We start from the raw sequence: 13,445 nt of genomic DNA, 5'->3' as shown, positions 1-13,445 counted from the left end.
CGGTGCACTGAAGTTAACGACTGCATAAAGCTGGTCGGCTATCTGTCTTGAATATGCGTTTACTTCGTTGTATTATCAGGTCAATATGTTTTAGATTTATGCCTTGGACAGAAATATCCTAGCTCTGCGGTCCGATTTCATCTAAGCTCGTAACACTACGGGACAAAGTGGTGAATGTAATTCTCTGTTCGGAAATGTTTAAAGCAAGAAAAAGCGCAAGATTTGAGAAGATAAGAATATACATGTGTCACAGACCTTGACCAATAAACCAAACAGAGTCCTTCAGAGGGTGAAGTTATCTAAGCTAAAAACAAACGATACCGTTTATTTTTATACATAGGCCCACGTCTCTTGCTCTACGCGTCTGTACACACAATTTTGAGCAAAGATTCGAGGTATAAGCAGCGCAGGCGTCACGGGTGTCGTTGGTCCAGTGGATGTTGCTTACACTTCAACAAAATGCCGCCCTCCAAATCCACCCTTTTGTCCGTTATCCTGCCGGTTTTCTTCGCCGGGATGATAGCCCGTCCCCCGGCCTTTGACGAGTACGCCCTGAGGCTAGCCGACCGGGTCCAGAGCGCCAACATCACCGCCGAGGTGGTCTCCGAGAAAGTCGAACAGGTCGTCCACAGCTCAGGCTTCCGATTCTTCTGTGTGTACGCTGCCGTCGCGATGGTCACCTTCCTGGTGGTCAAGCTGTACAAGGCTTTCACTGAGCCGCTTGCCATCTATTGCAACGAGTCCAAGATAGCATATTTCGTGGACGGCCCCTCCGACGGTAAGACGGCCCAGGAACGCGTTGGGGATTTCAAGAGAGCCCGGAGATTCGGCCAATTGCCTCCCGTTTACCCGAATGGCTGGATGTCGATCTTAAGGTCGGACGAATTGAAGAAGGCGGCACACAAATTCGTCCATGTGGCGGGTAAGCCTCTTCTTTTTTATCAAAAATCTGATGAAATACAATAGTCATCCAGAAATGGTTTCCGAATTCCTATATAAGAATAATTACAGCATAAGTCCCTTCGTTTTTAATCTTAAACACACGCCCTTTTCATCTTTGTCAGCTAGTCAGTGAACGAATTTCATAGACTGGTTGTGTGATGTCGATCATAATTACTATGATGCAAAACAGTCGTTCTTTTTACTCTCCAGGCAAGAACCTGGTCGCGTTCCGGGGCGAGAGTGGAAAGGCCTACATCGTGGACGCCTACTGCGCCCATCTCGGGGCTAACCTAGCTGTGGGTGGCTCGGTGCAGGGCGAGTGCATTGAATGCCCCTTCCACGGCTGGCAGTACAGGGGAAGCGACGGCAAGTGCGTCAAGATCGGGTACGCCGAAAAAGGTACTATTCCCGACCCTTTTTTTAGCTGCTTCGTCTTCACTGTCGAAGCAGCTATTGCTTTCCTCAAAGATTTTTCTTTTTTGGCAATTTTGCGAAAAAGCCGTTCTTTTGGGGTTTTTTCACAATTTTCCGAAAAAGTCATTTTTTTTGTTCTGTTTTTTTTTTGCTTCTTCTTCTGGGTTTTTTTGCTTCTTCTTCTTCTTCTTCTTCTTCTACTTCTTCTTCTTCCACCACTTTAGTGCTTTTGCAGCTTTGGATCTTCATCAAACTTGTACCAATGAAGAACCCTTATGAACAGGTGGTCCTAGAAACATGACGTCATGATGATTTATTATTGATTTTTTAATATTTATTTCAGCCCATCGACTTTGTACACGTTTTCGAGGCACTATTTTGGTAACTTAGCAATATTTGATCGTTATCAAAGTTACACCAAACAATCACCCTAAAGTGAAGATAATACGTAAATATTTACGTCATAATGAGGTCATCAACTGATTTATTACGCAATTTTGGGTATTGAAATATTCCGTTAAATTCGGTGGGCTATAGTATTCTTCAAATCATGAATTTTGCCTGGATTCTACTATTTCGTTGATTAAAACAGGGGGCGTTACACCTGATCTGCGTGGGGACGTATTAAGTCCTGGGGTTCTAGAGGAATATTTGCCTTATGTGGTGATAACGTCTTGGGCGACAAGTCATGTGACTTTAAAGGGGCATGAGCTTAGAGTGCTACAACTCGTGAAGTACATATCCGATTGCGTTTAAAATTTGTGTGTAGCTGGAAGGGCAAGGTTTCATTCCTAAATTGACCTGATGTAATGATGACGTCATCACGTGACAAGTCACGTGACCTTAAGGGCACACTTTAAAGCGAGTGAAATATATACATGTATATATCTGGCGATATCCCAGATAGTTCGTTGGGCCAACGTTGGCTAACTTGAATGGTTGATTCATTGGCCAAGTTGGCTAAAGAGATGTTGGCCCATTGTTGGCCCAAATTGAACAGAAAGTTTTCCTAAACTTTGAAAAAACAGTTTACCGTTGCCGGGCCCGTTGTTGGCCCAATGTTGCTGAAAATGACGGCGATTTCCATATCACATGTTGCACTAAAAAAATGACGTATCATACGATAAATTTAGGAATGTCAAACTCTTTAAAAATTGAACTTTAAATGCCTTCTCCGGGTTGCATTAAAATAATGTGCCCGTAGCACATCATAATTATGAATTGAAAACTTAAACAATAAATTGAAAACATTTCAAAATTGTCCGTGCTTTAAAATGATGAAATAAAAAACCACAAAAATTTCGCGCGTCTCAGCAGTTAGCTACATGTAGCAAGCGGCCAAATAACTTGTACGCACTCGTACGTATATACGCAGTACATATAATATATGCATGTACATGTACATGTGCAATGTAGCACGCACATGTCACGGTGATCGTTAACGCGATGTGATTTAGCTGCATGCAGCGCTGGCGCAGAGAGTCGCGGTAACTCTGCCGACCGTCTCGTGCACATAAAGCATCCATGATTCAAGCATCGAGTCCATCTTCAACCGACCAACTGAACTTACATGCATGTAGCTCAACAAAGACCAAGATGCTGTTGGAGTACATGCTAGTTTGCTGAGATGAGGTGTGTAGAAGTTTTCCTGGCAATTTCTTAAAGCCATGCAAACCATGTTTCTAATGTGATATGCAGGCCTAAGGCTTGGCGGATTTTTAAAATTATTTTTCAGCCTAATCATAACGTTATACTGACACGTAGGCCTTACATGTACATGTACGTAGGCCTATAGCGCATGTTCCATAACGTTTAGCTTGCTGGATATGTGGCGGTAACAGTACTTAGCTGATAATTTTGACCTTGTATTAAACGGTGGTCTGTTGAGTAGGCCGACAGTTTATTGGACAAAGAGGAGGAAATAGCACTGACTGCAAGTTTGTCTGATGAAGAGCACTCAAACTTATTAATGTTGGCATGGTTGATGAGCCTGCAAGTGCCACAGATGTCTTCTTTGGTCCTGCTTGCTGCACAGACTGTAACCAAACATTTGATCGCCTAATGTTGCTTCCTGAAAATATGCAAATGTACCATTTCCATGAGAACAATCATGAGTATTCTAGTAGTACGGGAAGTGAGTTTGACGAAAGTGTGACGATGAAATCAGAAGCAAAGTTGATGGCTGATATCAAAAATTGGGCAATACAAACAAATATTCCTATGTCAGCTCTTGGTACACTACAGGAAATACTAAAAGTTTATTTTCCTTCCATGCCAAATGATCCACGGGCTTTGTTAAATACCAAAATATCTCTTGTTGTAAAAGATATTGCTAGAGGCCAGTATTGGTATTTTGGAATCGTAGATAGCATCAAGAACATTCTTCAGTCACATGTTGAGTTGCATGAAAACAACAAAGACCTGGGACCAAAAACTGCCCTTGTTAAACCCATGATGTTGGATTTACAGTGTTCTTGTCTGTGTTCGACTGCACTGTCAAAACTACAGTCGGCTTTAATGTTCAGGTTACATTCTTGTAGACCATACAAAAAAGTTGTTTTATTTGTCTGCTCAGGTTGCATACTGTAGGCCTAATTATCCAGCATTGGGGGGGGGGACGGTCTAAAGAGCATCGTGCAAAGAATCCTTACATGCGTCATCAGCAGTGACCTAGCATGACAGTATAACTGGGTCGGCAAAGGAATAAAGGAAGCATTTTAAAGGCTGAGTCTTGCTGTCATCCGCAGTAAGTGATTGAACTTTATGTTTTAATCCCATGGGGCAAAACTTATTGAAATCCTGCCTTTCCAGTATCTCTATTCACTTTGAAATTGGTGAAAAAAATCTTTTGGATTTTTTTGAGGAGCTGTTGAAGAAACCCATCTGTGCAGTCCGCCACAAATGCCCAAATTGACAAGGTGATCAAAGTGTGGCTCTGCTACTCAAAAGACCGAGATGGTGGCAGGGCAGCAAGACGAGCAGCCGCCGCAGCTGTAGCTGAACCTGCAGCAAGCAAGAGTCCTTCCAACCTTGATGAACTATCCACCCAGGAATACTGCAGCAGCAATGACAGGGAATGAGTGTTGTTCCATGGTGTTTCATAAAATGAGGTATTCTTCCTTTTTTCACCCTTTATATTTCAAAAGTCTTTGGTAAAAGTGTTAGTGTGTTATTTTTCAGTGGATTCCATATGTTGAAAATGAGATTCGTTTACGATGAGCCCCCAAAATTGTCAAAGTCTTGCGTTTTAATCGATTATGTGATTACTAGTGTGGGTTGGTGCAAAGCCTGATTTAGTTTTCATTCGGCATTGAGACACTGGTATTTAGTGAATATCAGCAATCAAACCTCAAATTTTCATTTGAAAGCTTTGCTTCCAATTACCAAAGCCGAGTGAAGGTCAAGTACATTAAGCTGCAACCAAATTAGCCTACTATTACCAATTTGTAAAACACCCTTTGTGAATCTATTGTTGTTGAAGTTATTTTTATGTAAACTTTGCATGATGAGGGAAACTTTCTAAAGCAAAAGTTTATTGTAACACCGTTTTATAATCTCTCTTGGAGCAAGTGATAAAGCAAAATAAACAATAAACATAAGTGTATGATCTTCTACACTTAGTACTTTGTAGAGAAATCCAAGCTCCTCTTCTGCAAATAATGCGCGAGAATTCCCTTGATGAGATGTTACTAGAGGAAAATTAAAAATATTTGTCGAATTTCAATAGCCATACACACTCATTAGTTTCTTGTCTATCATTGTTTAATTATTCACACTTGATGCTTTTCAGAATTACCACAGTCCACAGAAGACAATAATTAGTTTGAATACAAACCCTGGTTTTAGAATGCCAAAACCATGAACTAAGCTTCTTTTTATATTTACCCAAATAATGATTACAGTGAAGTTCCAAAGATTTGCTCTGCAAGGTGAGAGAGATTGCTCAGATTCATTTTCAGTTGTTGAGGAGACAAAAGTTTGTTTTATTTAATTAGTGGCAGTATTTCATTTCACTTGCCGTTAACTTTTGAAAGTTAATATTTTTACTAGTTGTTACAAAGAAATATAACTGTTACGGTTTGAACAATCACAGGGACAATACTTTGAAAATGTGTTAAAACTCAGTAAATGTATTTATTTGTTACTTTTTCTATAAACCCGTTCTCAGAAGTTATCCAGGTAGACAAGCTGAAACTGCATTGCTGTTCTTGCTATACAAAAGTTAACCTATAGCCCTCCAAACACTCTGTGATTGCAACATCATTATTTTGTTACAAAAATGTTAGCAAATCTGTTGAAATTATAGTGCAATCAGAGAAATTTAGTTAAAAGTCTATGCTATGATGATTTTACTATTCGCTGAACAACCATGAGAAACACAGATGTACAATCTCTGATTTAGCAAATTTATTTAAAACGTATTATGATCATTGGACCAATCAATCCGTAAAGGTAAAAAAAATTTAGAAAGAAAGCAAACTCGGCATCTTTTCTTTCTGTTACAGCGTATTGTTATAGGTAATACTCCCAACCGACCCCCATCAAAACATACATGTACATGTATGTAATTATCATCTTAACAACGAGTTCCAAGCAGATGCACGCTGAACACCCTGCAAATGCCCCACCTGGCCCAACCATCAACCAATGATGGCTACATGTAGGCCTGTGATTGACCCAACTGAGATCAAACAATCAGCTGAACACAATTGGCCCAACCATGCATGTTTAGTATTGGCCCAACCTTGGTCAGATGCTGGCCATCAATCGATCCGCTTTTGGCACAACTGCAACCCAACAATCGCCGAAGCCTCATTAGCCCAACCATTAAATATTAGCATTGGCCCAACAATTGGCAAAGGTCGGCCATTCTTTATAAGTTATCGGCCCAACGTCAACCTAACATGTTGGCCCAACCGTGTGCCGATGAGCAAATCCAAATTGGGCCAATGTGGCGCACCGAGGCTTGAGAGGGACGGGTTTGAGACCTAAATTGACCTGATGTGATGATGACGTCATTACGTGATAAGTCACCGAACCTGAAAAGGACACTTTTTAAAGCGTTACATTTATATCTCGCGAATTGTATGTCTGATTGGCGTTACATTTCGTGTATAGCTTGAAAGGGAAGGGTTTGAGACCTAGATTGCCCTGTTATGAGTATGAAATCATTGATTGACAAGTTACGTGAAATTAAAAGGGCACTGTTTTAAGCTGTATATCTCGTGAAGTCCATGTCCCATTGGGTTGAAACTTTGCAAACCATGTTCCATTTGTCAAGATGACATGGAGCTTCCATATTCCACTGTACTGTATATACTTACAGCCTTTATTTCTCAAACTGCCCTAGTTAAATTCTGTTTTAACTGAATGAAACCGCTTCATACAAAGTTATCTTTATACCCTTGGCTATTATGTAGCTGTAATAATAGAAGGGTATAAGGGTAACTTTGTACGAAGCAGTTTCACCCAGATTTGAGCTTATCAAAGTTCAAACTTTAACCAACCATATCTCTATAAATGGAATTTAAGTGGGGCAGTTTGAGGAATATTAAGAGTTACACTTTGGACTGTGGAAAAATAGAAAATACAATCATTCAACTTATATAACGGGTTTGCCCTTACCCAACGTATATATTAATAAACACTGTATGCTCAGTGCTTGTCCAAAAGCTTGCGAAAAAAAGTCACAAGCTTACTCGGGTGGGACTTGAACCCACGACCTCCTGCACTAGTATATAAATTAACATCTCCCCAACGCAAAAAATACATCTTGAAAACAATCATTCAATTTTGTTCGGTTTTCTAAAGTTGAATTAGATTGTGGTTGGATTTTAGGGTGAACCTTTTTGAGTTTAAAAAGGATAGATTGATTGGTTTGGTTTTGTTTGGTTTGGTTGCATGAGTTCGGAATGAGTGGAGATGGATTCAAGGTATGTAATATGAACATGGATAAAATCTGGTATATTTTGATTGGCTTCGGTACATGTAGCTTGACTAGTTTCCAACGCTTGGTTGATTTGGGTTAGCCTTCATTTTAGGTTGGTTGAGCTTGGTTGATTTGGGTTGGGTTTGATGGGGTTGGGTTGAGTGGGATGTGGTTAGATGGAGTTTTATTGTGTTGGAGGATTAAGCTGGGCTTTGTTGATTTCGGTTAGGTTCAATTAGTCTGGTTGGGGTGGGTCTGGTGATTGGGTCTCGCTGGTTGGGTTCAACCTGCGAGCAAAGTCATGGAACTTCATAAGAAGTGGCATTCAACACAACAGCTTTTTCCACTTAATTCCTAATAGTCCCTGAATTTGCCAAGATCCCAACCTACCACTCCTGCGAGGTGAACCAGCGAATCTACTTCTGGCACCACGCCGAAGGCAAGGAGCCAGACTGGGAAGTTCCAGCCATTGAAGGTATTGATGATGGAACACTCCAGTACATTGGATTCACAGTTTGTGAACTTGACAGCCACAACGAGGTAAGGCCATTGTCCGAATGACCTGTTGGTGGCTTGGAGTTATGCACAGCTCTACGGGGTTGTGGCCACAGCCACTTCCTGTAGAGATGTGCGGAATTTCAAACCAAAGCCAAGTCATTTGAACACGACCCAAAGTGTAATCCTAACTCTGAGCCTTCACTGACCCCCAAAATATTTGAAGACATTTGATCCTACATGCCAGAGACCGATGACTGAGATAATGCTTTTCGTTGGGCGTTTTTCCCCAAATATATTGACTGACGTTAAATGGAAAACAAATCGCCACCCTGCATGAAGACACTCAATGTTTAACTGAAATGCGAATCGTAAGGTCGCATTGGTGCCAACAGACATCGCCATGCAGTTTATGATGCTTGTTATAAACCCTGTGAAAATTTAATTAACCAGAGTTGCCCAAGGATAAATGGATGCAGGTGGCCAAATGGTTAAGGTTCATGACTCATGGCCATCAGGGGACTCGAATCGAGCTGCTGGCCGTAAGTTGTGGCCTCGGGCAAGCCACTTTTCCCTGCTTGCCTCTCTCAAGCCAGTATAAATGGGTACCAACATTAGCTGGGGAACAACTTGCGATGGACTGGCATCCCATTAAGAAGGATATAAATTCAGTCATTTCTTGCAAAGGAAATTGGAGATGAACACTGGCCTGAATAGCCAATTGGCTCGGAGCAGATTGGCTTGCGCCATCAACGTGTTGTTAACCTGTTGTCTGTGTTGGACAGTGTTCTATCCTGAAAACATGGAACAGCCGATGATTTTATAGCCTTTTTTTTTTCTTTGCATTATTTTTCTCCCTCAACTTTCCCAACAGGACACGCCCGAAAATGGCGCCGATGTTGCCCATCTAGACTACCTCCATGGCCCGTAAGTTCTGAAACTAAAAAGGGCATTGGGATATGCCCTGCCAAAACTTGTGCAAGTCATGATACAATAAACTTGCAAATTCTCAGAGAAGAAACAACATTTTTGCAAAATCTTTCCACGCCCCAATTCGCATGCACCAGTCCCACAATAGTTAGACATTCCATCGCATTCCGTCGCATTCGATCATTATTTGTTGTGAATATATTCAACAAAACATCACCTTAGTTCTTTGAAAAAGATTTCAATATTCATGCAACCTGAGAGACTCGGAACTGTGTCATGTCTTTCAAGTTTTGTTCACTCCCTCTTCCTCTCTCTTCCTTATTACCAACGATAGGAGATCCTTCACCGGTCATGTAAGCTTTTCAGATGTCAGCTGGGAGCCGCACCCTACCGAAAAGCATGTGGCCGTACTTCGCATGACCAGCAACCCGTCGAAACTGCTTGGAATAATCACCGTTCCCCGTGAAACCTTTCAAATCGATCAGGTGAGCTGGGTTTTGTCGACGTAACGATGGAGAGTTTTTGGAACACAGGGCCCCGAGCAGTACCAAAAGAGGGGGCAATTTTCCTACCTATATGGAGGTTCCTTCAGTGGGGAGTCATTGTGCATTCCCCTCCGACATGCCCCTTTTCAACCGATGAGGACGGTGCTTCTGCCTTTTTCCAGCATCCAACCTTTTTTAGTCCAGCTTTATCTAGGGCTCTAGAATTATTCTCAAATTGGCTGAAGAAAACAGTGAGGTGGCCGGTGCTCTCATCTTAACATGGAGCTGAATGCCAGTAACTGAAATCCAAAGCCGAAGTGAGCACGACAGCCAAGATTTAGGGTACTGAAGAAATCTGGACTGAAATCTCTCTGCACAAAGGAAACATTCCATAACAGCATCCTATATTCTCTATCATGATTTTATGAACGCTGCCAGATGATGAGTTTACCTCATATACGGAGGGCTTTTACTGGTTTCATCATTTCATTTTTAAAGCGTAAACGTCATTCCAAATCATTCCGGTAAACGGTTTAACTATATCAAATTCCTTACATTCCAAATCTTCACTAGTTTATTTTCAAAATGTATCGTTTACTTTTTGGGATGTGCCAAGATGTAGCATATCCATTTCATTAGAGGCTTTGCATGGTAGCCATCTTGCAGGGCAGTTGCTTTGCCTGTAGGATGGCAGCCATGCAAACCCTCAATAATAGGCGTCCCAAGTGCATGGCAGCAGTGAAGAAGTTGACTCGCTTCTCTCCCATTTCCCTCCCAACAGGTCGGGCCCTGCTTCGCTCATTTCAATGCGAACAGTCCCTTGTTGGGGAAGCTTGTGTTGATCATAGCCGTCACACCCGTCGGGCCGATGAGACAGCGGATCGTCACTACCGGTTTCACCCAGAAAGGGCTGTTGTCCTTCTATATCGGCAAGAGGGCCTTGGCTGAGCAATACTACCAGGTGTGCATAACCTGTTCTGCTTAATCTCTCTTCTCTCTGTGATGTTCATGCTGCCGCTCTCCTACCATGACAACACTGTGCCCTTGCCTCATACCACTCACTACGCTAGCTGTCTTACTATCACTGTCCTGTCCAGCCTGTTACTATTATAACCCTAACCCCCTAGGGTGTATGTAAAATCGTATCGAAATCGGAGGATTGGGGACCATTAGGGATAACCTGCCAAGTCCATTTCAATCCTGTACTCCCTCACTGAGTGCTTGTCTTAGACCTGGACTGACACGTACCTCCCTAGGACTGGGTTAAGTGGTCCACAATCCCAGTGGCGTATCCAGCAGGACAACAGAGAGGCAGCTCCCCCCCACACACACACACCAATTTGTTTGTTTTTTGCTTTCTTTAAAAATGATACTTCATTGGTGAGTAGGAAAGAAAGTAATAAGTAAGTTTATTTATCAAATATGGCACCAAAGCCCTAAGAAAACAGCACCAGGAAATAAAAGCAAGGATGTCTGGACCGTAAGGCTTTTGATTTTTTTTCTCCCCCTACATCATGTTGAATGAGCCTGAAGCCGCATTTGCTTTTGAATCCCCTCCCCCCTCCGACACCAAAAGCTGGCCACTGCATAATCCCTAGCTGCCAGTATACGTTCTGTGGCCCTGGGCGTAGGCCTAAGTGTTTTGTAAGCCCATGTCCTATGTGCCCCAGTTTCAATTTACAAGCCGTAACTAGCTTGTTTGAAGCTTTTCTTGGCACTTAAGGCCTGAGGGCCCCGAACTGGACCAAGAGAGGGCGCCATTTTCCTAGCAACGGGGACTCCTTTGGTGGGAAGTCACTTTGCTGGTGCATAGAAGGCTTTGAAATGAGCGCATGATTGCCTTCGCAATATGGCTCTTTTCAACCGATGAGGGGGTGCTTCTGCTGAAGACCGATATGGATCCACGGAACACTTCATCCAGCCCTGCTTACTTGATCCACATTGCCCTCTTGCAAATGTCTCACCCCTGTCTGCCATCCATTTCTTCTCGCCCATGCGTCCTCGCCCAACACTGCTAGACTTTCCATCAACTTCTTTTTCTTCCACTAGATTGAGGGTGATCTCCCCGTGTGGGCCAACAAGAAGTACCTCCGTAACGCCATGTTGGTGAAGGAGGATCACCTGATCGCGAAGCACCGTCGCTTCTTCACCCAGTTCTACTCCGAGAACAGCCCCAAGTACGACCCATACAAAGAATCGACTGAGTGGTGAATGCAAGAGACTTGAAAGGAGATGTGATGGAAACGTATGAGTTAACTGTTTTCTAACACCAGTTCTGTTTTTTTGTTTGTTTGGGTTTATTTGGGTTTTTATATTTATGTAGGTTGCCTCTGGCTGTTGAACCATAAGCACTGGTTACAAAATACCAGTTTGATTCTGCTTGAAAACATTGATTCGTCATGATTTACGTATGCACTTATTAATGTGGGGGCTAAGTGGTAAAGTTTTATTCTAATTTAACACTTTTTCTCAATTTTAATAATTTTCAGTTGTGCATAATTATTACAACTACCTGCTTGTCTCTCTTCGTTTCTGTTTTCAAGAAGACAAGACGACAGAAATCTTTCCTTGCTTACAAAATTTGATATAAACGTGAATATTGGCATATACAATTTCACCAATTACATTGCTTCCTTGAATAAATTTTCTTTCTTCCACCTTTTGATAAAATTCTCACTTTGTTCGGTAATGATTTATTTTTGAGGGCGACTGAACAACAACAACATTTTACATATCCCTAATTTTGAAAATCTATACACTTTCCAGATTTTATTTCAGGATGTCTCTTTAATAAATATCAAACTATTGTGACTAATATTATACAGGTTAGGACCTATGTTGTTTGTTTCATTTGAAGAAGGAAATAATTATGCTTTGAAACATAGGCCTATGTTTTATTAAGTCATCACCACAATGCAAACAGTGGAAATTAGTGGGTTCATCAGCAGCTATAGGCCCCTTATCAGGGGGCAGCCATTCAAAGCAATGTAACCAAACTGATCGGGAAGGAAAAAGAGGCTGTTCCCTTTTATCAATATGTTAAGTTCTATTGCTATTGTGTATTGGTCTACAGAGAAGAAAACAGGATCATGATAAAGGTCTAAGCTGCAAAAGAACTCACCCATAGAAAAGTAGATTGTGTGGAATGAAACTATTGAAATTATTTTCTGCTTTGTTGATAACGTTTATTTCAGTAAATGTTTATGAATATTGTTTCAGGCTTCCTAACTTGTGGCGCTTGCTCAGCATCAACGTTACTGGGAGAATTTCTGCTTTCGTATAATAATAATGACTAGCTCATAATGCCAAATAATAGATATAATATATCTTCCATAGGTTAATAACAATTGCCATTCTCTGTAAATTTATGTTAAATGATGAGCGAAAATAAAGCATCTGAATTCCGATATGATGTATTAGCCAGCGCGCCTAACAATTGTAAGTGATTTTTGGTTGATTACATGGAAAAGGGAGTGGTACGTAACCCCGGATCTGTCCACGGACATTTTAACAAAGTTCAAACATAATTTACAAGACGCAACTTCCAAACTTTTTCGACTATATTACAACCTTCAAGCCGTGTTTGCTTAACAGGAAATATTTTTCAGTTCAATCACCATTCCTCATTTCCTTCAGAACATTGAAGTTCCTATTTTGTTGATATTTTTTTACACGGTTATTTTTTTACTTCAGCTCAAATTCACTATTTCTCAGTTTTAACTTCACTGATTCTACCTTTAGTACTCTTGTTCGTTTACACATGATAATTCCAACTTCACTGAGTTTTCTTTAGGAATTTTGTCAGTTTGTACATCAGGTCATAGAAAAATGACTTTCTAGAAAAACCGTGTTGTAACCATGACTGTTTTGCCACACGATGCCAACAAGCTAGCGGTATGCTGTGCTTCCACCGAAACCGCTCTCCAGTAGTCTTCTCTCAAGTTGGTATTCGGATAAACAAACCAACCCGTACGATAAAGGCCATTTAAATTAAACACAGAATTCAAAATTGTTTTGAGGTTTTTCATTATCAATGGCTTTTCCAAAACATGCTCTGCACTCCTTACATAATCTTAATAATCGAAAGATCACAATAACTTAAACCATACTTGAACCATAAGCACGGCTGCCGGCCATGAGCAGTGCGGTTTACGGTTGGCACGGGAGGAAAAGGTGGAGCGTACCGTATTTGATTCTGGTATTTATTTGTATGAGAAAGTGTATTGATATGATGAACATTCATTGAATGC

General features: G+C 41.3%; 1 protein-coding gene across 1 annotated transcript; it reads left to right on the top strand.

The window, feature by feature from the left end:
- Positions 1-145: 145 nt before the first annotated feature.
- Positions 146-12,614, top strand: LOC110977515 (cholesterol 7-desaturase nvd-like). The gene is made up of 7 exons (XM_022231739.2): positions 146-922; positions 1,153-1,341; positions 7,647-7,825; positions 8,655-8,707; positions 9,045-9,195; positions 9,977-10,156; positions 11,245-12,614. Exons 1-7 carry the CDS (start codon positions 460-462, stop codon positions 11,404-11,406), a joined length of 1,377 nt encoding a protein of 458 aa, XP_022087431.1. The 5' UTR covers positions 146-459; the 3' UTR covers positions 11,407-12,614.
- Positions 12,615-13,445: the final 831 nt, after the last annotated feature.

Source organism: Acanthaster planci, linkage group LG19, assembly GCF_054643075.1.
Source record: "Acanthaster planci isolate LZ-2023a linkage group LG19, COTS_SCS, whole genome shotgun sequence".
Classification (NCBI taxonomy): domain Eukaryota; kingdom Metazoa; phylum Echinodermata; class Asteroidea; order Valvatida; family Acanthasteridae; genus Acanthaster; species Acanthaster planci.
Note: the sequence above shows the minus strand (reverse complement) of the source record. Positions and strands in the feature narration are given on the sequence as shown.